At 42.8% G+C, this 26,235-nt stretch overlaps 5 protein-coding genes across 6 annotated transcripts in view; 1 reads left to right on the forward strand and 4 right to left on the reverse strand.

Moving 5' to 3' along the window:
• The window catches only part of flvcr2a (FLVCR choline and putative heme transporter 2a), a 29,151-nt gene extending 23,892 nt beyond the window's left edge, over positions 1-5,259 (reverse strand). The window contains exon 1 of the mRNA XM_071519575.1: positions 4,417-5,259. Within this exon, the coding sequence (XP_071375676.1) occupies positions 4,417-4,998 (582 nt within the window). The 5' untranslated portion in view covers positions 4,999-5,259. The remainder of the gene's footprint in view (positions 1-4,416) is intronic.
• Positions 5,260-6,509: 1,250 nt separating this feature from the next.
• On the reverse strand, positions 6,510-11,374 carry LOC139644180 (jun dimerization protein 2-like). The gene is made up of 4 exons (XM_071519580.1): positions 11,221-11,374; positions 8,590-8,807; positions 8,027-8,131; positions 6,510-7,890 (listed from the first exon to the last, which is right to left on the reverse strand). Exons 1-4 carry the CDS (start codon positions 11,306-11,308, stop codon positions 7,705-7,707), a joined length of 597 nt encoding a protein of 198 aa, XP_071375681.1. The 5' UTR covers positions 11,309-11,374; the 3' UTR covers positions 6,510-7,704.
• An 889-nt stretch (positions 11,375-12,263) lies between these two features.
• Positions 12,264-14,791, reverse strand: fosaa (v-fos FBJ murine osteosarcoma viral oncogene homolog Aa). The gene is made up of 4 exons (XM_071519576.1): positions 14,654-14,791; positions 13,755-13,979; positions 13,316-13,423; positions 12,264-13,221 (listed from the first exon to the last, which is right to left on the reverse strand). The coding sequence occupies exons 1-4, from the start codon at positions 14,789-14,791 to the stop codon at positions 12,553-12,555; spliced, it is 1,140 nt and encodes a 379-aa protein (XP_071375677.1). The 3' UTR covers positions 12,264-12,552.
• Positions 14,792-15,718: 927 nt separating this feature from the next.
• On the forward strand, positions 15,719-17,771 carry LOC139644179 (transmembrane emp24 domain-containing protein 10-like). 2 transcript variants are annotated; one of them, XM_071519579.1, is made up of 5 exons: positions 15,719-15,953; positions 16,355-16,479; positions 16,728-16,791; positions 17,074-17,200; positions 17,318-17,771. In XM_071519579.1, the coding sequence occupies exons 1-5, from the start codon at positions 15,777-15,779 to the stop codon at positions 17,437-17,439; spliced, it is 615 nt and encodes a 204-aa protein (XP_071375680.1). In that variant the 5' UTR covers positions 15,719-15,776; the 3' UTR covers positions 17,440-17,771. The 2 variants fall into 2 exon arrangements, with proteins under 2 accessions (XP_071375680.1, XP_071375679.1); XM_071519578.1 differs by having other exon boundaries at positions 15,725-15,953; positions 16,355-16,475; positions 16,718-16,791; positions 17,318-17,752.
• Positions 17,772-17,873: 102 nt separating this feature from the next.
• Positions 17,874-24,090, reverse strand: LOC139644170 (DNA mismatch repair protein Mlh3-like). The gene is made up of 13 exons (XM_071519553.1): positions 22,620-24,090; positions 21,486-22,529; positions 21,238-21,339; positions 21,026-21,105; positions 20,725-20,829; positions 20,505-20,589; positions 20,346-20,414; positions 20,136-20,244; positions 18,717-18,876; positions 18,578-18,601; positions 18,393-18,471; positions 18,137-18,288; positions 17,874-17,991 (listed from the first exon to the last, which is right to left on the reverse strand). Exons 1-13 carry the CDS (start codon positions 24,088-24,090, stop codon positions 17,920-17,922), a joined length of 3,552 nt encoding a protein of 1,183 aa, XP_071375654.1. The 3' UTR covers positions 17,874-17,919.
• Between the last annotated feature and the right edge of the window lie 2,145 nt (positions 24,091-26,235).

Genomic DNA, 26,235 nt, shown 5'->3' on the forward strand with positions numbered 1-26,235 from the left:
GTGACATGGGGAGATAGTGACATGATGAGGTAGTGACATGATGAGGTACTGACGTGATGAGGTAGTGATATGAGGAGCTTCTGACATGGGGAGGTACTGACATGGGGAGGTAGTGACATGATGAGGTAGTGACATGATGAGGTACATTAGTGACATGAGGAGGTACTGACATGATGAGGTACTGACATGAAGAGGTTCTGACATGAGGAGGTACTGACATGATGAGGTACTGACATGATGAGGTAGTGACATGATGAGGTACTGACATGAGGAGGTTCTGACATGAGGAGGTACTGACATGATGAGGTACTGACATGAGGAGGTTCTGACATGATGAGGTAGTGACATGATGAGGTACTGACATGAAGAGGTTCTGACATGAGGAGGTACTGACATGATGAGGTAGTGACATGATGAGGTACTGACATGAGGAGGTTCTGACATGAGGAGGTACTGACATGATGAGGTACTGACATGATGAGGTACTGACATGAGGAGGTTCTGACATGATGAGGTACTGACATGATGAGGTACTGACATGAGGAGGTTCTGACATTAGGAGGTAGTGACATGATGAGGTAGTGACATGATGAGGTACTGATGTGATGACGTACTGACATGATGACGTACTGACATGGCAGACAGACTGTCAACGGGTTGGAAAAGAGGTGGGGTGTCAGGGGGCGAAAAGGTCAGTAGGATTATTTAACAGATATTAGGCTACTATCCCCTATGAAAACAAGACTAGGTCAAAACCTAGTATATGGCTGGACCGTGTATGGGTGTGCCACGTGTCACGGCCGACCAATGGTGTAACTAACTCCGCTGTAGACTGCTAATACAGAATAATAGTCCATACATCCATACTGATCTCCGTTCCAGCGCGTCCCGTCTCCTCTCTCTGCTGCTGTTGTCTCCACCGCGCTCACGGCCCGCATCGAGCCTCCCGATCCAAGCGGCAGGCATTCTAGAACCCATCGGTGCCGAAAACGTCGTTCGCCGGACACCGGGGGCGCATCGTCGTCGGGACCCCCGCCAAAATCTTGGCTGGATCACTGGGAACAAATCGGCGCCCAGCTATCGGCACTGGCTGGAACCGTGGCCCCGGGAAACTTCGGGAAGGTCGGCAATAAGCCCTCGGCGTGATGAAACCTCCATGCTTGTTTGTGTCTCTCTCTCCGCCGACAGAACAGAGGATTTCAGGTGGACTGAGCTCGCGCATATGCATCGAAATAAACGGTGATATGATATAATTGTATAGATTCTACTTTAGCTTCAGCTTACATGCATGATATTGGCCAGCCTGCTTACTGTGTGGGAGAAATGGGCTCCCGATCTCAGCGGAGAAAGATGGCGGGGAAAACGAAACTTAAATTTCTGGCTCTATGATGTGCCACGTGCCACGGCCGACCAATGGTGTAACTTGATCACTCAGTCACTCACTCAGTCAGTCAGTCATTCAGTCAGTGACAGACATTCGCGTTTGTATGGCTGGCCCCGCTGCTGCGGTCCAGCAGCAGCGGGGTGTCTGTGGTTCTCAACAGAGTACTATAGTGACCTTTCTGGCATTTACCTCCTATGATAACATTATAATACTCTTATTGAATATTCTATATAGTTTATAGTTTTGCTGTGATTATTGGTATGGTATTCTTCAAAAGCTCTTTTAGCATTACTATAGCTCTTTTTCGTCAGATATACTGACTGAAAATATGACTTCTGAAAATATATATGGGGATGCTGTAGGTTCATAATGAATTACCAAGCAAATATAGGCCTAGTAAACAACAAGTTTTGTTTTTGTTCTGTGTGTGTTCTGTGTTTCTTCCTACCAGCTTGAGCAGACTGGAAATTTCCAATGCTATTCCTGTGCTGCACTGCCCCTGCTGTCCCGTCTCCATCTACACCACCTCTGCTTCAATTAAACAAATATCAGGCATGAGTGGAAGGAGTGAAGGGGGGGGCAACACCATTCTCATCATACTGAAACCACATTCCCAAATGTTGTATTCATGCTTGTTTCCAATAAAAACATTTACCTTTGTGCACCTTTGTGAAATCAATCCAATATCACGTGTTAATTTTAGTATAGAGTCTAGTTGAGTAACCAAGATTGCCTGTTTGTCAATACTTTGGCAGAGCATTCGCCTTACTTCCATGAAGATAGCGCAATAAAAAGCTTAACCACAGGAGACAGGCCTATCATAAAACCATCTCGAGTTGATATGGTCGCACTGAATGTGAAATATTTTCAGTTTTTCGCCTATAAAGTGACTTGCATCATCTCACGCTTCCTGTTATAGAAAGAGCCGAGATGTGCGCCCTTGCGACGCAAATACAAATCGCTACAGCCCAATTATCTGAGAAGAAATCCTTAAAAGAAAAAAAACACAGCAAAAATTAAATACACATTACTGTAATACACTACAATGAATGAATACACTGTTGCAGCAGAAGATGGTGGAATTGGACAGGCACGTAATTTCCCCTCGGATGATGAATAGGTCCAAAGTTTTAGGAGTCCTCGATGTAGACGGTAAAATAAAAAAAAAACCATTATAACTTATCTTAAAATGTTACTCAATGTGCTCTTATGAAAACGAACTAGAGCAACCATGAGACTACACTGCAAATCGCAATGTGAATAGTCTACAGGAGATTATATATTATATATATATATATATATATATATATATATATATATATATATAATATTATATATTATATATATATATTTCTGCCACTCCGTTCTTTTTTCGCGTCTGGTCTATTTTTGCCGGATGCGCTTGAGGATCCGGCATCTTGTGGACACTGGGTTAAGTATACAGCTTCCTTCCACGAAGTCTTTCACGCTCACTTCACGCCCCTGTTGTCTGTCACGCATCACTGCCCCTCTCATCAACACATACAGTAGCCTACATGAACACTGATGGAAAAACAAGCTTGTGCAAATTTTCAGCCGGATGGGTAAACAGACATGTACCTGTTTCCCACACTTCCAATGGAGCTCATGAGGCACGCGCACCAGCACATTGAAAGGTGATAGGCCTACACAGACAAGAAGAAGTCAGATATGATTACGGTTATCAGAGTGAACACAGACTCACAGGCTTGCACCGGGAATTGCGCAAGATGAAATATTAGAGTGGGGTAGGCTACAGAAGGCTAGAGACAAGGGAAATGATTTGGAGAATAGATCACACTATCACTCTCTCTGCCTCTCAGCTCTGGTTTCATTAGGGGTGAGGAGGAGTCTGTCTCTGTCCTGCATTGAGAAAACACAGAACATGCTCTTCCTAGATTTTGTTCTATCATTTCAGTAGCCTACATGTAGTGGAGGTGGTGAAGATCATCGATATTTAACAACTAAAGCCTGGCATCTGGACAAGAAGTTCAGAACTATTTCACCTGCCGTCTTGCATCCTCTCTCCCTCTGTCTGCCTGCCTCTGGTTTCACTGGTGCCAGACCCGTGTGAAAGGATGGAGGCAGTGCTCTTATTGTGGTGAAATCTGTTTCACAATAAACGTCCCATTGAGAATCAGCGGCCTCTGAGTTGATTTGTGCAGTGAGATTTTCATTTTTTTTAGTTTTTTAGTCCTCCTCGGTATTGGAGGGAACGAGTATTCTTTGACTTGAATATTGTCATAAGGGAAATTTTATTGACATGTTTGAATTGCAGTATTTACTCAACGATCAGCTTTAAGTTTGAAGGAAAAAATAAGCCTGTAAAAAGTGGTGTCATTCTTAGTAAGCATAGCAATGAAGGCCATACAGTTGAGCCACCATTTGGTGCACATCTACAGTTCAATTTAGAACCATTTGAAAAGGGTGCTATTAAGAACCTTTAAGATAGCCTTTATGGGTGCCATGTAGCACCAAAAACGGCTCCCCTGTGATTACGAGCCAAAGAACCAGGTTTGTGTGCTGATTTTGTTTATCTTATGTAATCATTACAGTGGCCTAATACTCCAGTAGCCCATCGATACATTGAATTTCCCCACTCTAATATTTAATCTCAATCTTGCGTAATTCCCGGTGCAAGCCTGTGAGTCTATAATTTCCACCACTGGTTATTCTGCTGGTTTGGGTATCAGGCTAATGAAAATCCTAAAGCAGTGCTTCCCAAAGTGGAGTCCGGGGACCTCTATGGGCCCTTCAAAGGGTTCCAGGCGGTCCCCAGCAATAGGAGTAGTTTGATTTCACAATGGTTTTCATTCACTAGAGGTCAGCACAATGACACAAAGTATAAGAATGACTGTTGTGGTTGTAGGTTTCTCGGGTTTCATTCACCTAGCAGGCAATTCTGAAATTGTATAGCCTAATTTATGTTTTTTTGAATGGGGTTCCTTCAGACAAAATCTTATCAAACAGAATATTATAGTGGTTTTTCATTATGGGATCAGTGAACAACTCACCTGATTCCCAAAAACTCCAATGGAGCAGGCGGTGGAGACTTCATCCGAGCCGAACCAGACCGACGCCAGGCGGGAGGGCATCCCGAGGATGAAGACCTGGGCGAGGGAACACGCAAACTGTCCCAGCATGGTCACCCAGAACAGGCTGGGTCTGACGCTGGCCACCTTGATCCATGTCCCGATGCAATTGATAGCGGTGGCCACAAGTGCTATAACCCGCAGCCCCTTCTTATCCAGGAGCCAGGTGACTGGGAAAATGAAGGGGATGTAGGTCAGCATGTAGACCATAGACAGCCAGTCTATGTCGAAGGAGTCCACATTGTAGAATTTCATAAAGATGTTGTTGATGATCCCGTACTGGATCCACTGGAAAGCGTTGCACAGCGAGTAAGAGCTGAACAGAAAGACTATCACCCAGCGCCTCCTGTATAAGCGCGTGGTGGCCGGAGAGCCGCTGTCCGTGTTTGGGATGCTGGTACATTCAATTTGGTCCGTGACATCTGGAGATTGTACTCCCAAATCCAAACCATTCTCCTTCGCATCCTTTATGTCCCTGTCGTCAAAGTCCGCCTTATCTCCCATTTTCACCAGTTTCAATTAAGATGATCACTTGATGTAGTCTTCCACCACGCGCAGTGCTTAAGTTATCTATTAAAAACCAGATAAAGGCCACTTTCAGGCCAAATGTGCCGACTATAGCCTACAAATAAAAATGACAGAACTTCCCGCTAACAAAAACAAGTATCAGTTTCGTTTATTTACCTTCCCAGTCGAGCACTTGACGCTCTCTGTGTGAACCCTCGCTGACACTTTCTTCAAAACTCATAAAACAAGGATATCGATTTCCTTTGCTCTTAAAACAACATTGCCACGATAACCACGGCAACAGACTCAATCTTCTCAAATGTCGACCTCATTTCTGACCGACCCGCTCCCCAGAAGTTCATTCGATACTTGAGCTGTCTGAGAAGTCTCATTTATTAGGCTACAGACACTGCGCGGTGTCCCAACTCTTACTCCACCCAGCTGGAAGTTGGACCAGTGATAAGAAAGGCAGACAGACACAGAGTGTTAACTGGTAGCCTAAAGCAATGAGCTATCACCAGTGATAACCACGTATCAGTCAGTCAACAATAAACCAACAGGATCTACCACTGTACCGTTTCCAAACACCTTCATAAAAATTACTCTAATATTTTTTTGATCTCCTATGGCATTACCATAACATCCCTAGACTTATAGTTTTGCTGTGAAAAGTGCATCCTAATTTATGATAGGATGATAGTTCTCTGCCATGCGCAAAAGGTTTTGTTTGGTTTTATGTCAGTCATCGCCACGTTAATCTGCTTGTTAAATAGCCTACCTCCTTGTAACAATGACTGCCTTGAACACAGCTAATCTCACTTTTACCCCCGCCGCACATAACATGGGGTTAACATAAATTCCTATCATTTTTTTTGATACATAAGAAACGTAGCCTAGATAAAATGTGGATTAATTTAAAATCTCAACACAGCAAAAAGGTAAATGTCGTAGACCTAGACCCCATTTCGTAATGTTTTGCCTAAAGGAATCTGAAAAGCCCATCTGAAAAGATTTTTGTTCTTAGATGTATGACTCTATAGCCTGTAGGTAGAGTGGGGGAAGTGAAACCTGTGAACAAAACTATCATTCTGATACTTACTTATGAGACTTATGAGTCAAATTTAAACTATCTCTCACTGTGATAACTTGTAGGGAGTTTTTTTTTTTAACGGTGAAATTAAACCTGTCCTCCTTTTTTTGGGAACGCAGTATCCTCTGAAGGACTGGTCATCCCTGGACCCTAACATATGAAAATGTAATCTTGTGGGAAATAGGAATGTTGTAGAAGCAAAGAATGGTGGATTATAGCAAAGAAAATACATCAGAATATAGCAAATGTGGAGAACCACCACTGGGAACCAGGACATCATGTAAACAAGATCAGTCAGCCTGTGGTGCTATTGGGCCACCAGATGGCAATATTATTCAGACATCAACTCCATGAAAGATTTCTGATGCATTACATAACTGACATGGTTTCATTTTTGCAAGACTAAAATGAATTCAAGTAGAAAAGAAACTACACATTTATTTCTTGCAGAAATACAAAATGTGATTTTGTGATAGCTTATATGCTTATATGACATCATATACAAAAGTATAAAAAAAACATAAACGTAACTGGAAGTAACAATGTAGTAACAGAAATGAAACAACTACAATGTAAACAGTCCATATATATATGTGCATACTGACGCCTGCGCCAAAACAGGAAAAAACATAGAAAACGGATCAACCGCTGTACCACCAAATATGTAATACAAGAGATAAAATAACCAGATAATCATGATGATATTTAATACAAGTTCTGACTGTGCCTATGGGCCTGAGAAATTGGTTTTGAAAAATTGGGAAATTACTTTTTTCTATTGACCGTGTTTGCAAAGTAAGGAAATAATCCACCCTGACTGTTGGTTGTCATCAGTCTGTGATGCTCGGTGCGTTCCAGGAGTTATTTTGTGATGAAGCATTTCATTTTTTGGTGTCGGCCTACCCACTTTCCCTCAGCTGAGCTCTTCTACTTCAGTTAGTATTTTCCTCTGTTACCCAGAATAGGGGCCAACTAGTTTGTGTACCTGTCTATGATCTGCCTTGCCCCTTACTCAAAACAAAATGTCTTGTCCACAGAACTTGAATAATATTTCCATTCAAGTTCTGTGGTCTTGTGGCTGCAATGCATTGTGGTCTATTGAGGCTACTGTCAGTGGAGAAACTGGTATCTCTTCTTCTACGATGGATTTCTTCCAGTATGATTTTTGAACGTCGGTGCAAAACAGTGAGTCTAGACAGAAGCTCTTGCTTTTTGATTGTGATCGTCCATGCTTGGCCAGTTATGAGCAGGAATAAGAAAAATACGGCACCAAACAGCAACATGGGCCCAGAAATGCCAATATTGTTTTTTTTAACCGTGTTAAAATGTTTCAGGGTGGATTTTTTCTTTAACTTGACCTAATCTACTGTATATTGACAGTGGCTGGAGTTCTGTGGTCCTGAATGACAACTAAATTGAACAGCAAAAGAGAGAAAAAAATATTAAATTTCAACTGCCAATACAGTGTCCAATCACATTGGATCCACTTTGTGGTTTAACGCTCTGCGGCTTAAGGCAGGAGTGCTCAGCTGGTTCTCCTCCAGGGCCGAGGCCCAGAGCTAAGTGCTGCTTCTCCTTGACTGTAAACGAACCTGCAGTAACCCATCACACCTTCACTTGGCCTCCAGCTGCTCCAGCAGGGGGTTCACCTCGCTCTCCGGGGTTTTGACACTATCTGTCCTGACAATACATGTGGGGCGATGGCGGTTCAGCATGAGGATCAGCTGCTGACGTTCGTGCTTCAGCTCCTCAATCTGGGCTTTGAGGTCGGAGTTCATCATCTCTAGTCGCTCTGATTCCTGAGAGAGGGAGGAGGAAAAAGGGAAGTAATTAAGGGAGAAAGGGGAAAAGGAGTGAGATTAAGCAGGGATTTTCTTTTTCCAATTATGGAATGCATGGTAAATATGTGGGAAAGTGAAATAAGTGAAGTCTCACCTTTTGCAGATAATCTGTCCTCTCTTTTTTTTTGTTTCGACATCGTGCTGCAGCCACTTTGTTTTTCTCTCGCCTTCGTTTCCTCCTCTCTTCCTCCTCATCTCTCTAAATAACAGTTCAGGACAAAACATTTGACCAGTTGCTAAGGTGTGATGGATCTACTGTATACATATTTGACTACAGTCACAATTCCCTGTATGTCCACTAGGTGGACTTGTTGGTTAAGATAAGATACTAAACTGTAACAACAAAGGCACCTTCACTTTAAGCGAGCTCAATCTCTTTTTGTTATCATATTCGGCCAATTTACATACAGTTACCCTAGAGTATGTATGGTAAATCTGAAATATTGTATTTACCATGCCATTACCATTCCATATACACAAATGGAATAAACAAATGTTACAAAGTCAATTTGTAAAATAATGATCAGGAAAGAACATGTAAGCTGAGTAAAAATCAGAATGTAGTGTTTATATTGACCTGAGTTAGTGAGAATGAATCTTGAAAGCATTAGTTACCATCATCACATCTGCTAAAAGGAATCACTCCAGGTCCCGTACCTCAGTTTTGATGGCTAGTGGCCTCTTGCCCAGGTTGTCCAAGAAGTGCAGAGGTGAGAGCATCGTCCCCAGCTCCCGCAGGTCGCCAAACTTGAGCTGGTCGGTCAGCGTGGTGGCAGAGATCCCGGCCAGCGGGCCCAGGCTGGGCAGGGAGCCTGCTGTCACAGAGGGATCTGGGATTTGTCCTGGCATCGCGTCAGGCTCGGTCGTGACCACAGCTAGGAGGCAGGGGGAGAAATTGAGAGACAAATTCAGAAAGCCCCTAAACCAGACAGATGAAAAATAGAAGTGAAGCTCTGTCTGCTCTGATTGTTACACTCAACAAACATGAGCCATACTTTAGCAGGTAGTTTGGATACAACAACTAGAGACTAATAGATACACAGGTGCTCTACTTCAACTTCAGTCAGCTGAAGGGCTTCAAGTAGGCATTTCCCAAGGTGCACCAAGTCTCCCTGGCAGTCAGACACGCCATACTCCAATGAATTGCTGGCTTGTTGTAGGAGCAGGAGACAGAGGCTGTCTCCCATTAGGCTATTTTATCATTTTGCTTCTTTTTCTGGAATGGATATACCCCCATTTACCGAGCCCTTGGCAAGGATTTACCCTTTCAATCCCCAAAGAGGCCAAAAGAGAGACAAACAGCACTGTACAAAAGCAGACTCAAGACAAATTCCCCTTTATTCCAAGGAGAGCTAGAGCCGGTCATTGCCAAGAAATACCCGTTGCCTGTTTTCCTGCATATGAGCCTTCATGTCAGGGGAGTGGAATGCGGCTGCCAAAATAGAGCATAATGTGGCCGAGCCCGATCCCAAATGTAATAACCCCTTTTCTTTGGTGTAGCCAAATGACAGAGATAAACATTAGAGATGACATTGTTCGGTTAGAATGTTTTGTTGAACAGATTTTGAGCTCAACAGGTTCTGCATGCCTATCTAATTCTATTGGCAAATACCTTATTTGTAAAATACTGAATGTCAAGATCCAAATATACCCAGCTAAGTCCAGACACATGAGAAAGGTGTGTGAACAGAGGTGGCCAAGGACAACAGGAAATTACTACAACCGCTCAGCAGATCTCCAAGCTGCAGACAAGACTCCCGTCTGAGGTCATCTGCTCTCAAAAACCCACACTACAAGAATGAATAGGCAATATCCTGCAAATATCACTGCATACAATAAACATAAGCACCTGGCTGGGTTTATTTTCTGTAAAAATGAACTTTAAGACAATATCCTAGGAGAAGTTTAAGAGAGTTTTATAGGTCTTGGGGCACTTATGCATCCATTAAACAGTTATGCTGAGAAAATGAATTTGCAGACTACATTAGTATCTCACATGTTAATAAGTTTCATCTTTTGCACTTCCCCAAAGTAAAGGTCAAAAACACTAAGTGGAACTCTGCAGGCCATGTTGCTGGCACATGATGACCGCAAGCCGTGGTGCCTTTTGTACAGAAGCCTCAACATTGGCCAATAGTGTAAAATTCACAAGTGAAATAGAAACCTGTCATTTAGCATTTCTAACACACAAATTTGGTTTGAATTTTTAAGTAATAAAGTAGCAGTAAAGTAGTAAAGACAAGACTAGTTTAACACAGGGGTTCCCAAACTGTTTCATAACAAGAACCTCCAAATAGATAAGTATCAGCCCATGGACCCTCATGTGATAAGATTTTGTCCTAAGCAACTCCATCTGAGAAGATTTTTGTTGCTGGATGATTTGGTATATAATTATATACTGGTCTATACTGTCGGTCTGATCAAAACAGGCATTATACATTCTGTCTTAACGCTAACTTCTGGGGGAGAGAGGGAATACCCAGGAAGTCCCAGACTCCACTTTGGCCTCACAGACTGGCTGACAGGTTTGCATAACAATTATTTATTTGAACTCTGGACACTTTTATATCGGGGCCTCCCTATCAATATGCATTTGCAGTTAATGCAAAAAAGTGAAGTGACCTCTGCACAGTTTGGGCTTCTTCTAGCTGCAGGAGAAGCAGGCAAACCTAATTTTCTATGGACTGTGCATTTCCAGTTGTTTGGGAATATGACCCGTTTATAGCTTTTGTCTATTTCAAGTACGTTTTGCTGTAGCATGGGTGTAAAGTTACAATAAGAGGCCCGTTGTAACGCAATACACTGAAGTCATGGGTCAATTTCAAAGCGGAAGTTTTTCTTCAGTGCGGCATTTATCTTACGTAACTTTGCCTTTCCATGAGAGAGCTGCAGTCAGATATGTGCTACAGCCTTTCGTTTAGGCGGATTTCCACCGTCCGTAGATTGACGGTGTTTTTTAGAAACAATGCGCAACACCATATGGGAAATGACAAGTATAAAAAATAAGAACATTCTGTACTGAATTGTGCACGACGTGATTGCACATGTAAGAGCATGCAAACAAAAGACAACGATGGTGTTTCTACAGCATGGTCAAGGAGATGCCAGGTCTACTTTGAACACCAAAAAACACGTAAAAACCGAAGAATGCAGTGAAATGCAGTATGCCCAAAACATCACAACCCGCTCGCAGCCTGCTCGCGCACCACGCTCGTTATGATCTATGCGCGGCGCGCCAACAGAAACTCTATTTTCTCCACATCTCGACTTATGAAGTTTTGTACGGACCTGACTTTGATCCCAGGTGCAACAAATGTCCTCTCTTCTGGTCAGCCGAAGGTCGAGAGTAGATTTTAAAAAGTGGAAATCGTTGCATCAGCCCGTTTTTAAATGTGATCCCAATCTGGGAGGATTTGGGAATGCGGAAATTAGGCTATGCCAGCCAAACGTAAGCAGGGATGTAAAAAAGTACATAAAGTGGGGGCAGAAGTGGGGAAGTCGCACCGCTCCTCCCATAGAAACAAAAAAGAAACCGGACTGAGGCATAGAGGCTGCACACTGCGCCGAGAGGATGGCTTAGATGTCGGCCTGCACAGAAATAGATCCTGCAACACATTTTAGAAGGATAGCCTACTATAAAAAATATGACAGCAAAATGATTATCTAGGCTACATATGATATCCTGAAGAAATATTATAGGAATGTTACAGTAGGAGGTTAAAAAATCCCATAAAGCATGCACAATATAAGTCCCTTTATAGGAATATCATAAACATTATAATTATAATTTATGGGGGGAATTTATGGGGAAAACAGGACCCCCCACCAAACACACACACACACACATATAAACAGTCACAATTTCAAACAACATTGGCCACCAACTGCTGATTTTAAAGGTTTATACTCTTTATAGTGTGTAAAATCTTTCATAGACATAGACTGCAAACACTAGCATCAAACATCACTCTGAATGAAGATTTATTGTGATTATTCAGCAGCATAAATAAGCAATCAATGCTCATTTACTTGTTTTTAAATTTAACAAATAAGTCAAAATCTGAAAGGTAAAAAAATAAATCATACATTACATCTTGATAGATATAGCACTGGATGTTTTCATGGAAAACTCTAAACATTTTAACAATGAGGTCAAACCACAGTTGATGACGTCGAGGTATGCAAGTACTTAACATGGATGAATACTTAAATACAACATTCACAGCAATCAATACACTATTGACATCAAAACACAAAACCATACTGAAACACTAAATTCCACAATAACATCTTAGATCTAGTGACAGATCAAATATACAGTATATGAGCTCTGAAAATTATTTGAAATTTTCTCAGCATGCGTTTTAAAACCAGAACTTGCTCCAGTCCCTTCTGTAAAATTAAAAGCCATGCTTTTAGCTACATCATTCTGTAGGCTATGTGTCTGGATGTATCTGTTTATACTTTTGCTTAGTCACACACAAGACATTTCATGAATGTATTCCTTGAAGTGTTACAGCATACTGTGGCATATGTTGTTCATATCATTTCAAAGTCAGGAACCTGCTAAAAAAAAAAGAAAAGAAGAAAAAAATCAGACCAACAGCTTCCCTCTGTACATTATAAGGCTAGGAGAGTCGGGGAGTTGAGGATATCAACAGATTCAGCCTTGCCCCCTCCACCTTTATGGCTGTCCAGTCCTTCTGTGAGAGAGTCCAGCTCAGGACACGCAAATGTGAAGACAGACAGGTAGCTGCTGCAGGTGGGGGTGGAGGTCACCACAGGGGTGCTGAGAGGCTCCAGGTCGCCGGAGACCGACTTGTACAGGGTCTCCCAGTCCGACACCCCGAGGGAACTGCTCAGATCTATGTCTGGGACGGACCGGGCCGTCTCCATGGGGATTTTCTCGTCCAAACTGGGCATCATATTGTCTAGTAGCCCCTCCTTAATGTCCAAAGAGGGCTCAAGGTCGCAGATGTTGATTTCGGCGCTGGCACACAGCAAGATGTTTGAGTTCCCAGAAATAGCTGTGGACGGGTCGCTGGAGATGTCCATGTCCTGCAGCGAAGGGGCTTCCTGGGTGCCATCTTCTGGGAGCTTGTCCTCATCTGGACTGGGCGGAAGCTCCGGGGAGCCAGCGGGCTCCTGGAAGATAGACTCCAGCTCCTCTGACGTTTGGCACACTGGTTTATGCGTAGCAAGGATAAATTCAAGCCTCTCTTTCTCTTTAAGAAGGTTGGCTATTTCAGTCTGCAAGGCTGCCTTTTCCTCCTCCAGCTTGTCTGTCTCCTTCAAACAGATCAATATCCAACATCATCCACATGGGAAACATACAGTAGTAGATGTACATGACAGCTGCATAAATGCTTCATTGTTTACTTACAGCTTGCAGTGTGTCAGTGAGTTCCCTCCGCCTGTTGCGACACTTTGCTGCAGCCATTTTATTCCTCTCTCTCCTGATCCTCTTCTTCTCTTCCTCCTCTGGAGAGAGCTGGGATGTTTAAAAAAAAATTATTCAGTTATTACCTTGAAGAATCTAGCTATTTCATCTCCTAATCCGCTACATCCGTTGCCAATTCACCCTCTGAAGAGTGGCAAAAGCATGTTTCTCTGCAATGCGTCTAAAAATAGACCATTGTTGCAGACTTGCTGTGACCTGAATATAAATTGACTGCCTAAGGAAGGCACACAGCCAGCGCACAGCTCTAGAGGAGCATGCACAATACTGCTGCTGCACAAGGAATTCAGATTGGCATATGTAAATATGCACTGTAACCTTTTCTGTCCAATAGCAGGTAAAGACTCCATCTGAGCTAACCTACCTGCTCTGTTTTCCCCTTCCTGGCAGCATTTTTTCCCTTATTCCCGCCCGCTTTGGGTGTTGCCTGGTGAGAGCTCTGCGGTTCATTGGCTTGCTTGCTACCCAGAGACGGGGAGACAGATGTAATGATCGTAGGCTGGACCATCCACTGGAAATCTGGGGTAGAGGAAATTGCAGTGACTGTTGGAACAAATGGAGCAGCTTGTACATCCATGTCTTGGCAGAGCTCCTGAAAAAATAAAAATAAATAAACGACAATCAGAACTACACTACTGGTCATTTCTTCATGATTGTATTTCTATGCAATAAGTGGTTTCAAACAGATCTCATCGCAAAGACAAACAACCTATAAATCATAACTCCTTAGTGGGGGGTGGGGGGGGGGGGGGGTAGCCTATGTGTGTTATATTTTCGTGAAATATACCCATCCCAAAAATAGCCTTCTCTAGATCAATATTTGACTTTATCATTGTTTCTGACGTCAACACTGACGCAGAGATGCTGTGGAGTCTCCTGAATGGATTTATTTTTCTCAATGAACCGCTGCATCGACACGCTCACATTTGGTCCCAGGACGTCGGAATCATAACAACACGAGCCTACTGTGATGTTTTCCTCACATTTCCCCCCCGCGTTTGTCCCCGAGCCAGCCATCCATCAAAGCTGTCAAAGAATAAAACATTTATCCCACCCGTTAATTAAAATGTTATTTATCAGGTCGACCCCCCCCCCCCCTCCCTCCACCACCCCCACCCCCAAGATAAAAAACAAAAACAAAAAAACATTAGGGTGTTCAAGCTACTGAAGACAGAAATAGGCCATTTCAGCTACTTGTGAATTAGACACCCTGCATACCCCAGATTGCACATTGAATATAATCACCAAAAAAGCCTTTCATACCTTTGCATTGCTCTCTGAGGAGGAAGCTGGAGAGCTCGCCTCCTCTTGCGTCTTCTGGCAGTGTGTCCCGACAGGAGACTCTGTCCGGCAGGTAGCAGACACTGAATCCATGTCCGGCGTCAGGTTGTTCAAATACATCACGGGAGGGGGGGGGGGAAACAAGTCCAGCTCAATGACAAATATAAGTGTCGCCTAACGTTGAGCAGAAGTGCTCGGGTCTTCCTCCAGGTATATACCTGGTAACTGGATGACTAGAATGCAAGCCCCTCCTTTTATACTCCGCTAGAATTTTATGAATGAACCAAGACTGTACCATCCGCGGAGGGGGGGGGGGGGGGGGTGTCATACTGACAACCATACAGGCCTACATCTTGGGGTGCAAGCAAATTTTGACATTTGTCTTACAGTATACATATATATATTTTGTGTGACTGAGGTGTGAGCCAAACATATTAGCCATTTTTTCTTAGATTTGCTCAAAACTTTGCCACCACATGAGGGCCAGACAGACTCCCATTCACAAATAATCTGCTTCACATCGAAATGCAATGTGGTGCAAGTAAACCTGTTTACCAATACACTATCTGGTGCGATGAAAAACAAAGTGTAATTTAATCAGCCGTGAGAAATTACCGATCGATGTGAGTTAGAGTACACAAACAGCAAAACAATAGGCCTATTGTTTATGTCATTTAATAACGTAAATAAAGCTAATTTAATTAATACAGCAGGGTCGCGTCACATTTTGCACGATTATCTCGGAAATATGTCCGTTACAGTCCGTCAGTTACAAATAATAAGGAGCTGTCTGACTCTAAAATGTCCCAACAGAGCGGGTTTGTTTCTCTTATTCCGTGTTTCTTTTTCTCAAACACATTTCTATTTGACTTCTGGATGCCAGCCAACTCCCGGGTAGCTGAACACTTCGGGACTGCCTTTTTTCCTGCAGATTGGGATCGACGGCCGTTAGCAAGAGAGCCATAATGAAATTATTTAAAAATGTTCACTTGGAGGCGGTGATGTGGGCGGAGCACCTCGAGTGGCGTAACCCGGAAGTACGGCTGGGGGACACTGGCAGAAGAAGAAGCGTCTGTGGTCGCACCATCACACAGCGATTGATAGCATGTCTAGACTTCGCGTATTGCTGCTCGTCCCTCTTCTGTTCGACCTGGTGTTCTCCGTCACCTTCTACCTGCCGGTCAACTTTCGAAAATGTCTACGGGAGGAAATCCACAAAGATGTGCTGGTCACGGGACAGTACGAAGTTAGCGAGCAGCCTAATACAAAAACCAATCTGAAGGTAACACGTCGCCCTGCCGACACACCGACACAGCTGTTAACATATGGCACACTTGTTTAGACTAGGCAGGTGTCTAATTGGTTTCTTAAGTTAACTCATCAGTTTCCAGTCTTTTTTAATGTCAAGAACCCCCCAAAAAGAAACGTGTTAGCATCCCATATGTGGCTATTTTATAATACAGCGAAGAGAGTGACACCTATGATCACTAGTCATCCTTATAAATTCTCCCATTGTGTTAACTTTTAGTGAATGAAATAAACTGGTGAAATGAATCTTTAATGTTGCAGAGGACCCCCTAGGACCCTTTCAAGCACCCCCATTGGGCCCTGAACCCCACTTTGTGAACCACTGACTGATGATTGATACTGTTATTAATACCTTACTGTTGACTCCTTTCCCAGATCACAGATTCCTCTGGCCACACGCTGTACACCAAGGATGATGCCTCAAAGGGGAAGTTTGCCTTCACAACAGAGGATTATGACATGTTTGAGGTTTGCTTCGAAAGTAAATCTCCCCTAGGTGAGTTTTGTATCACATCTTTTCACAGTGAACTTGTAATGTTGTCAGAATGAGTATTACAACTCAAATGGCACTAATAGTTTCATGCACAAATGGTACGGGTTTATTCCAGATATCTATTAGTTGTTAAGTGTGGAGACCAAAGATGCAGGATAGGGAGTGATTGAGGCAAAGTGACAGATGGTGTAAGTCTAATAACTTTGTGTCACACACCATAATATGTCATGAATACTTGTTACCAGGCACTGGGAGGGTCCCAGACCAACTGATCAATCTGGATATGAAGCATGGTGTGGAAGCAAAGAACTATGAAGAGGTGAGGAGTGCTATAAACAATGTTCTTTAGAAGATGATTGATGTATCTCTGGTCTAATTAATCTGAAAATCAAAATGAAGAGCCTTTTTGAAGGTGTTACCGATAAATAAATGCATGACGATATGTATGAAACACAAGAGCAACAATGTTAAATTCACAGTGATCACACACCATCAGCTAAATATCATCATGTTTTGAGATACAAGGTGCGTGGGAGGTGATTCTACCACAGTGGAAAAAGTGATTGTCACGCTCTTCCCGTTGTGGCCTCTTTGCTGTCAGATTGCAAAAGTGGAGAAGCTGAAGCCCCTTGAGGTGGAGCTCAGACGTCTGGAGGACCTGTCAGAGTCCATCGTCAATGACTTTGCCTACATGAAGAAGCGAGAGGAGGAGATGCGGGACACAAATGGTAAACGGATAAATAAGAGTGATATGCTTAATGCAACTGAACAGTGTATGTTGTCTCTAAAGCTGACTGATCTGTAAAAACAGTTTTGACACTGTTATTTTCTGTCCTACCATCCAGAATCCACCAACACACGAGTGCTGTACTTCAGCATCTTCTCCATGTGCTGCCTGATCGGACTGGCAACATGGCAGGTCCTCTACTTGCGACGATTCTTCAAGGCAAAGAAGTTGATCGAGTGAAGCGATCTACCAAACACAACCTGAGGGATTCCACTTGATCACCAAGTGGACTGGGAGTTCGGGAACATTTACATGGACACTCTTTGACGTGCCTTTGTCTGTTTTTCTGATCATCCATCGCCTTTTATCATTGTTAATTTATTTCAGTAGTTCCTCTTTTTTAGACACTAAATAAAACTGAAATATTATTAATGTTAGGTTCTGACAGACTTGCCATTTTGTACTCTTAATCAATAGTCTAAGCTACAATACACAGTATGTGACTTTACAGATGTAAAATGACAAGATGTTATTTTGTATATATTCCAAGTCTTCCAATGAATTTTCAATTGCTTCAATATAAAACAAAGGATTCCCTTATCAGGTGCAGGACTGTTTTTGTTAGTGTATTTAACAATTTGTCTCATTTAATGAGTGAAATCGTATAAGTTACAATCCATCTTGGTCGATAAGATAATAAATTAAAATACACACATACATTTATCTATTTCCAAATAGTTCCCATGCTTTATACATTCTTCTCAGCTTTTGGAGGTTGGGTTTCAGTAATTCCTGTGGGAATAAAGAATGCTTAGTCACCACCAGAGAAATTATTCTTACAGTTGGTTCTTGAGAAATTGAATGTAAGAACAGTCTATCTTCTATTTGTTGGAATTGAAACTTGTGCTGAATATTGCATTTGATGCAAACTTAGTACCTCTTGGTCTTTGTCCAAGTGGAGGATGTCTACTAGTGGGGCAATGGATGGACGGCCATGGGCGCACTGGAAGGGCAGCTGGCAGGAAGACAGGGATGCTACCAAGCTGCAGCACTCATCTCTGCTGAGGCTGTCATTGAATTTGATAGCACCTGTTGAACACATAAATGCATAGGAGTGACTAGTATGAAGACTCAAGTCTGTAACTGTGCGCTTCATTGAATAATCACTGCACAAGAAATAAACTGAACCATACCATGGCAAGCCAGGGAGGCGAGCACCTTCAGCACAGTGAGAGGCAGGGTTCCTCTCACTCTACCAGTTGAGCGGAGTAACTGAGAGAAAGAAATACAAAGTTATACATATCACCCGGTTTTGAATAATGAGATAATTTCATCCCAAATAGCAGATGTAAGTGGGTAGAAAAGTCAGCAAGCTTACCTCAATCTGCTCTCGAAGATACTCCTGATGAGTGATTAGAGAGAGGAAAACGGTAAATATGAGGGAATTGACTTGTAAAATCCTGACTTGGCTGACTTAGTGACGGATGGTCTTAGTACTGAGGTTTCACATATTTTACCTCAACTATAGGCTTGATGACAGACGGTCTCCCCCGCCTGAGCTCATTGCTCTCCTTCTCTATGAAACACAATGGCACCTTCCCCACAAGCAGCAGTGGATCTCCTGCCTGTGACAACTCCACTTCCAGGCCCAGACTTCGCAAATGTGACTGACAAGACCTGGAAGAGGAAGAGTTCACAATCTATCAGCAACACAGGAAACAACACTGCTCTGGGTCCTTGTTCAGTTGTGTGGCCACTGTAATAATGTGATGGGTATGGAACTAGCAGGCTGGAAAACAAACTCTACTGTCCAGTGTGTCGGTTGAAGGCAGGGATGAAAAACACTTTCCTGGCTGTATAAATGCACCATAGTCAAATGAACAGAAACAAAGAGTGTCAGGAGGCATCGTGGTGCAAGTTGACCACCATTTAAATGACATGCTAATCAGGGTACAAGGCAGTTGCATACATAGCAATGGTGGATAATGGTTTAATACCTTTAGAGAGGATAGTATGATCTGGGCTAGCAGACATGTATGTTCCAGATGAGAATAATGAATAACTGTTTGTGTGTGTGTATCTGTGAGGTCTGTTGTGTCTTGGGTGTACAGGCCTCTGTGTGTGTGTGTGTGTGTGTGTGTGTGTGTGTGTTTCCTAGGGGAATGTACAGTATATACGACTATAACTATTTTTCCATGTGTAGGTGATCATGCTATTGCGTGTGCATGCGAAAGGTTATAGGAGAACAGCTAACCATGTATGGTAAATAGTTAACTCAGAATCACTGCTATCCTGTCTGAAGCATGCAGAGAACAATGTTGATTCGGTGCTATCAGCAAGATAACTACATTGACATAACAACTTAGCTAACATTATGAAGATAAAAGGATGATTCATGTTGGGTTTGTGACATGTAGGTAAACAAAAGGGCAAAGTGAATGCTGATTCATTGCGGAATAATAATTAGACTTCTGACCCTAAACAGTATTAAAATATATTTTTATCATGTCTTTTATCATGGCTTTGATAGTTCAGTTTGTATAAATAAACATTTACTGCTTTCCACTATAGCCTGTCCACCAACTGGCCCTGTGATCTGTGATGTCACACTGCTGTAAATCTCCATTCAAAATGACTCAGAAAAAATGGAAAAGGTCACTATGAGAGCACCGGTGGTGATTTTCTGGAGATAGAGGTAGCCTACGTTTTCTAGTGCAGAACTTTTAGTACAATAAAAATACATAAATAGCTGAGGGAGAGTTCGAGGCTGTGCAGCTTAATCATATCACAGATTGATTCTTCAGTTTGTAGCTTTGGGAAAGATATTTGTTGAATTGTCCTTAGCCATACAATGAACATTTATGTATTTTCAAAATTAGTGGCATTCCCCTATAATTCAAGCTACTGTAGATACTCATGTTTAGTAAAACACAGACCCAAGCAGCCTCAGCTCCTCTTCTGTTACACTGATCTCTAACGGTGGCAAAATGGTTGATGAAGACAGACGTCTCTCCCCTGGTGCATCTGGGTCATCCTCATAGGAGTCTGTGGCATAAAACAGCGGATACAGTTAGGACAATGGTGTCATATCAGTGTCCCCAAAACAGCATTATTAATTTAACAATCCATTTTGGGTTTTTTTTTACCTGCAACTAGATTTTCAAGTCGAACTCTCTCATGCGCAGCATGTTGGTCCACGAGCACCAAAAGATTTCCTGAGGTTTCAATATAAAATACACAAACATAAAATAAACAAAGTGTCTGGAAAACAACTGAAGTTGAGACTGTAAATTTCATCCCCATACCTTCAGTTTCAGTGTTTGTTGCAGGCTCTTGGTCTTCTGTATTGATAAGACATGCAAGGAACTTCTTATCCACTTGATGAATAACCTGTAGGGTAATCAAACCACAGCAATGTCCTTGAGTTTATAACTTCTTTGAAGGCAAAATGGTTAAAACGTTATTTAGAATATTTAGTCACAGCCCTCACAGAGAAAGAGACTTAAAAACAAAAGAGACATTTGCCTTCATTGAGTGAATCATGGCTTTAGAGAAGCGGTAAGGAAACAGGATGTTGTGGATCTTTACAGCCAGTCCGTCAGCTTGCCCACTTGATATGTCCACACCAACCTGGAAGCACAAAAACCCATTACACTCTTTAGTACATTATTAAAACAGCACATACACTGAAATGGAATCTAAATTTGCAATAAAGATATTATGCACAAGAACAATAAACCAAGTAGCAGAATTAAATCACAGTGTGATTACGATGTTGTACCAAAATGTGTATGTGTAATGTAAAGTGAATTTAATTTTTGCTTACCATGGGAGGTCGGACAAACACTGGGTTATTCCATTTTGAGTACAACGAGGAAAGTGAGCTGGAGGTCTCAACACCATCATCTATGAAGACAGAAAAGATTACACATGAATACAAACAGGCCCAGTTAACTGTATGCACTTTGTACATTGTGAGTGTGTTAAGCCCTAACGGTCTACCATAACAATCTGATCTAATATGTCTGGAAAAGGTACCTCTGTCATCAGGCCCTGAGCTAATCACTCTTTCTGCCTTGGATTTAGGAAGGAAGGGCAACACTACATCCATCTGAAAAGGGTAACACCTGTATTCGATCCCTACAGTTCAAGGAATGGGAACAAGGAAGTAAACATGAACACAAGTGCTAACACTTGATCCACATGCGTTATCCACATGACAACACCGTCTAGATTTCTCAAACAGCCTGCTGATGAGCACAGACAAACCACTAGAGCTTACTCACCTGTTTTAGAGATGACGCTGACTGCCATATTGGTGACATCTGATGTGCAGCGCGCTTGTGTTTCCTCCATAGGTGGGTCCTCATATCGGCTGAGCCCGGTCTCTCTGTTGACGTAAACTATCTTTCCCATTGAAGTGTCGTAGTGATGAAGCCAGTCACCCGATGCTGTGGCCTCTTCCCCCTCAGCCAGCTCAGGACTTATATTGCGACTTGGCATCGGCTCGGGATTCGGTCCAGCGTCACAGAGAGGTTCATTGTTGTTGTCGTCTTGGGTGTTGTTATTAGCGCTCCTGAGACGGGTGTTGTCCAGTGAAGTAGCCCTAGTAGTAGTAACCTCTGGCCTGCCTTGTTTTAAATGACAGAGTTTAGCTGCCAAAGATTTTCCTCTGCCTCTATTCTGAACTGAGACTGGCTTCAGCTTGGTGAACGCGGAGAGGGTCGGTGGGCTTTGGAAGTCACTCTGCATTTCTCCTGTCTCCGTAACGTCAGGCTCTAGCTCCTCTTCCTGACAAACTGGAAAACTCTGGGGATTCAAAACAAAGCTGTCTGTCTGAGGTAAATGCCTGCCAGTAGTCTCCAGAGAGGGTGATTTCACTTCATCAGACTTGCCATATATTCGTCTAAACTTGTCCAGAGATCCAGCCTCCTTGCATAAAGACAACTTTTGACAGGATGTGAACTTGGGGATCTTTGAGGGGATGACAGAGGTATGGTCCTTGCATATTTTCTGATTAGGTTTGACAAGACCTGAGCCCTCTAAGAGTGAGATTTTGTGTTTTGTTGCACAGGAGCTTTCTCCACATTTCTGTGTTAAAACCTGCTGGCAAATTAGTGTCCTATTGATCTGGGACAGGTCCTGAGTCTGCAGACTTTCATGAACATATGGATCGGACAGACTGATCTTTAAAGTTTGTCCATGTCCACTTGTACTCTGGCAGTTAGGTAGCATTTGCTTGATACTGTTTGAATCAGGCTGAATTTCTTGTGTGATGCTGTGCGGTGCAGCCACATTGCTGCTGGAGGCAGTATTGTTTAATCTCATCTCTCCGTCTTTCATCAGTTTCAATTGTTCGCTTTCAAGCCGACTGACTGAACTTGGAATACATCCGATACTCTGAGAGTCTTCCCCAGCACCACTGAAAGTTGGTTCCTCTTCTTTATCCATGTTATTCTCAGATAAATCCGTTAATGTGACCAAATCACACTGTGACTCACTTTTACGTTCTGTGTTTTTGCACTTATGGTTTTGTTTCTTTTCCGACTCATTTGCAAAGATCCTATTCTCCCCAAGTCTTTCCTCCTCGCCTTCTTTGCACTCAGTCTGAGCAGACATCTGACTAACACTGTTTTCAAGTACGCTGTCCTCCTTGCGCTTACGATGAACAGGTTCAGATGCCAGTGTCCTTCCAATACTGCATTCTAGTATGGGATTGCCTACAGTTGCTTGGATGCCTTGGCTGCTGTCGTTCCCTTCTTGGTCTGTGCCTGCTGTGCTAAACAGTTTTGGACATGCATATTCCAAATCATCTTGGGAGAGCTCAACCACCAAGTTCTCTCTGCTAAGGAATACTTTAACTGCCTCTTCTATGCAGAGCAAAACGCCATCCCAGTCTTTGAACTCGATCAGAGTTTTGGCAGGCTCAAGACAAATGTCATACTCTGAGTATGAGCATTTGATATTGATGATGTACGTTCCATGCAGCTCTTGGCCTCGTTTGTGCTTCGGACTCCTGATGGCAGCCTGCCCATCGGGGCTGTCGCTCTTCTGATTTGAACTGCTCAGTTTGCGTAGGAGAAGATTCAGCAGCTTGTGGACCCGTGTTTTCAGGAGGAGTCTCTCATTCGCAAATAAGAATTGTAAGCTGTTGTTGTAATGGCCCTCTCTGCCTATGTAACCAATCACTTCAAACTGTCCATGAGCGTGGCTGATTTCCCGCAGTTTCTGTGCTCGCCCTAAGCCGTGTATCTGAACAAACCTGTGGTAGGTGTTTCTCGCTTTGGAAAGCTGCACCATCATGGCCCCTGTGCAGTCGTTCTTCAGTGTGAAGGAGACAGAGGGATGCATCAGGGAAATAGCCTCCACTCTCTGTCTGATCCGCTCACCTTCCAGGACAGCATCCATCCTCTTCCTCCTGACTGGCAAGTTGTGGAAGAAGTTACAAATGACAAAAGTTGTCCCGGCAGAGGGGCGAGCAGTCTCAGCTTCAAAGACATCCAAGCCCTTGCCATCCTTGAAGACTCTGACGTGCGTTTTCCCAGATGATTTGGCCCGGGATGATATTTCCACAAGCGTAGCAAGAGACGCTATACTGGCCACCGCCTCCCCTCTGAATCCATAAAACCTGAGATTCTCTAGGTCTTCAACAGAGCTGCATTTGCTGGTGTAGTATCTGTTTCCAACACACTCCATGTCCTCGACGGTCATCCCTGAACCGTTGTCGATTACCTGAACTTTGAACGCCTCCATGTCCATCCTCACGCCCACACATGTCGCCCCAGCATCGATGCTGTTGAGCATGAGCTCCTCCACACACTGCTGAAGTGAGGAGATAGCAATTCCAGAGCGAAGCTTTCCCTGAACCTCTTTAGACAGACACTTAATCATGGTGGTCAGTAAATGTAATTCAAACTAACGTACTGTGTCCCTGTCCTGACTGACTACAAGGTGGCTGCTGGCTTACTGAGCCTGGTAGCTAACGTTACATTAAAATTGGCAGTTGCTAGCTTAGCGTCAAGAGTTCTAAAGAACACTTTTTAACCGACAGAAAGCGCAAACGGCACATCTTAGCGAGTAGTGTTTGACAAATAAAAAAGTTTATCGTTTAGGCTGAGCACTTAAAAAATCAATACCAAAACTTGCTTGTTTTCTTTCTCCTTTGAAACCATCCTGAGGCTCAGCTTTGTTTACAGTCAACGAGAAACAAGAGATTGATTGAGAGTTTGCCGCTTGCAGCCAAGACTGCCCTCTGCTGGTGTGAAGGACCTACAACACCAGCAGGGAATGGTGAATGTATGAAGTTAGTGAATAATTATGATAGTAATAATAGTGTTTTGTACTATTTTACATGGAAAAAGTGTTTTCTGAACTGATGTAGTGGGCCTGAATGGACCCAACAGGGATCTGTATTACTACATTCAGGCTACATTACATTTTTGCTTTATAAATGCGATATAGAAATGCAGGATTTCATTCCAAAACACGGCTTCATGAAATTCAGCAGTGAACATTTCAAAAGCACAGATAATTCTACCTGCATAAACGTATCAATGGTTCTCAAGATGACTCGTAACTTCAATAGTAACCCATGACATACTTTACTTTCGTGCCAATAATCATCTTTTAGGAATGGGTATCAGTTTTTTTGTAAATGCTGGATATCTCATTTTGGAATTAAACTTTTCAAATATACCTATTACGCTATTATTATTTTACAAAAGATTCCATTCAAACAAGGTGAAGCCTGCTAGAGGAATTTTGCATTTATTCATGTGTAATTCCATATTTTGTGGGTTTTAAGTAAACATAACATACACCTTTTACATTCAGTACAGGTGATGCATTCCAACCACTAATAAATAAATAAATAAAACATCTACTTCAAAGTTAATATTACACTCATCTATGAGCGAACTATTTTAAATGTTGAGTGATCTAGGCTTTCCACTTTCTTCTCATTCTTGAACTCCGCTTTGATTATCCGTGACTTGGGGCTCCCAGTGGACTTCAGCCATTGTTGCATTTCCTTCACCTTGTTGCTCGGGCCTTGTAGCTGCCCTTGAACTGTTCCTGCCTCTGTGTTTTGGACCCAGCCGACCAAGCCAAGCTTTTTCCCTTCTGCCTGGAAAATGAAGCACAAGGAGTCATGAACAGAGATGCTTACGGAGGCATCTGCATGACTGGGATGGGAATAGGAGACATCATATAAGGCTGTACAGAATAGGGTTTGACCAACGATAAGAGCCGTGAAGTGTGTGTCTTCCTGTACTTCTATCTTTGTGAGAACCAATTTGAATTTTAAACCCTCAGAGTGAGGTCATTTTTGTGAAGTGGAGCCATTTTGGCTGGTTCTCTCTTCTGCAAGGGGCTAGTTTAGGGTTAGGACTTGGTTTTAGGGTTAAGGTTAGAATTAAGATTAGGTTAAGGTTAGGGTAAGGGTTAAGGTTAGGGTTAGTGGATAGGGAATGAATGGTGCTTATATGGATATCTGTACAAGGAAAGTTCGCATACTTTGTCAACTCAATAACTGTAGCTAATGTTTTCCGGACTCACTTGAGTGTATTTTCGAAAAAATACACCTTGCACCGTGCCAAAAACTTCATAATCCACTGAAACTAGGTCTTCATTGGACATAGTGGACCTAGAAAAAGAGAAATAAGACAGTCAAGTCAACGTTGTGTTGTGTTTAGGTGGTGGTGTGATATGATAACAACCACAGCCACATGCATCGCAGAGGCTACAGCAGCCTACAGCTACAAGCTATGGTAAACAAATGGTACCAGATTTCCCTAACCCTTCTGTTCTAAAACTTTGCAGCCTAACGAAAAGTATGGCTTCATATTTATGCTACACGAAATGATAATGGGTCGCCATCTAAATCCTCAGTTCACCTCTATAGTTTTAGGAGGCTGTGAAGCGTTCATGCAGCTCGGCTCCTCTCACGGGTCTTGTCGGTTTTGAAGCATACGGGACTCTGCTGCCGGAAGTGAGGTATCGACCAATCAGAGAGCGTTTTCAAACACCTTGTTTCTA

This window comes from Centroberyx affinis, unplaced genomic scaffold (assembly GCF_046629955.1).
Source record: "Centroberyx affinis isolate AG114_WGS23_722 - 3 ecotype Tasmania unplaced genomic scaffold, CSIRO-AGI_Caff_v1 ptg000715l_1, whole genome shotgun sequence".
In the NCBI taxonomy this organism is placed as follows: domain Eukaryota; kingdom Metazoa; phylum Chordata; class Actinopteri; order Beryciformes; family Berycidae; genus Centroberyx; species Centroberyx affinis.

Excerpts from the sequence above, each read along its gene's own strand:
- LOC139644180 (XM_071519580.1), bottom strand. The coding sequence starts at position 11,308 with ATGCAACGATTTCCACTTTTTAAAATCTACTCTCGACCTTCGGCTGAC. Across the intron at positions 8,808-11,220 it reads GCACCTGGGATCAAAGTCAG|CTGTGGTCACGACCGAGCCT; the intron begins GTCCGTACAAAA and ends CCTGCCTCCTAG. Across the intron at positions 7,891-8,026 it reads GGACAGATTATCTGCAAAAG|GAATCAGAGCGACTAGAGAT; the intron begins GTGAGACTTCAC and ends TCCCTCTCTCAG.
- fosaa (XM_071519576.1), bottom strand. The coding sequence starts at position 14,791 with ATGTATTTGAACAACCTGACGCCGGACATGGATTCAGTGTCTGCTACC. Across the intron at positions 13,980-14,653 it reads CCTCAGAGAGCAATGCAAAG|CTCTGCCAAGACATGGATGT; the intron begins GTATGAAAGGCT and ends TTTTTTCAGGAG. Across the intron at positions 13,424-13,754 it reads GGAAGGGGAAAACAGAGCAG|CTCTCTCCAGAGGAGGAAGA; the intron begins GTAGGTTAGCTC and ends TAAACATCCCAG.
- LOC139644179 (XM_071519578.1), top strand. The coding sequence starts at position 15,777 with ATGTCTAGACTTCGCGTATTGCTGCTCGTCCCTCTTCTGTTCGACCTG. Across the intron at positions 16,476-16,717 it reads CGAAAGTAAATCTCCCCTAG|GCACTGGGAGGGTCCCAGAC; the intron begins GTGAGTTTTGTA and ends ACTTGTTACCAG. Across the intron at positions 17,201-17,317 it reads GGAGATGCGGGACACAAATG|AATCCACCAACACACGAGTG; the intron begins GTAAACGGATAA and ends CCTACCATCCAG.
- LOC139644170 (XM_071519553.1), bottom strand. The coding sequence starts at position 24,090 with ATGATTAAGTGTCTGTCTAAAGAGGTTCAGGGAAAGCTTCGCTCTGGA. Across the intron at positions 18,602-18,716 it reads TCATCAAGCCTATAGTTGAG|GAGTATCTTCGAGAGCAGAT; the intron begins GTAAAATATGTG and ends ATCACTCATCAG. Across the intron at positions 18,289-18,392 it reads CGCCTCCCTGGCTTGCCATG|GTGCTATCAAATTCAATGAC; the intron begins GTATGGTTCAGT and ends TGTGTTCAACAG.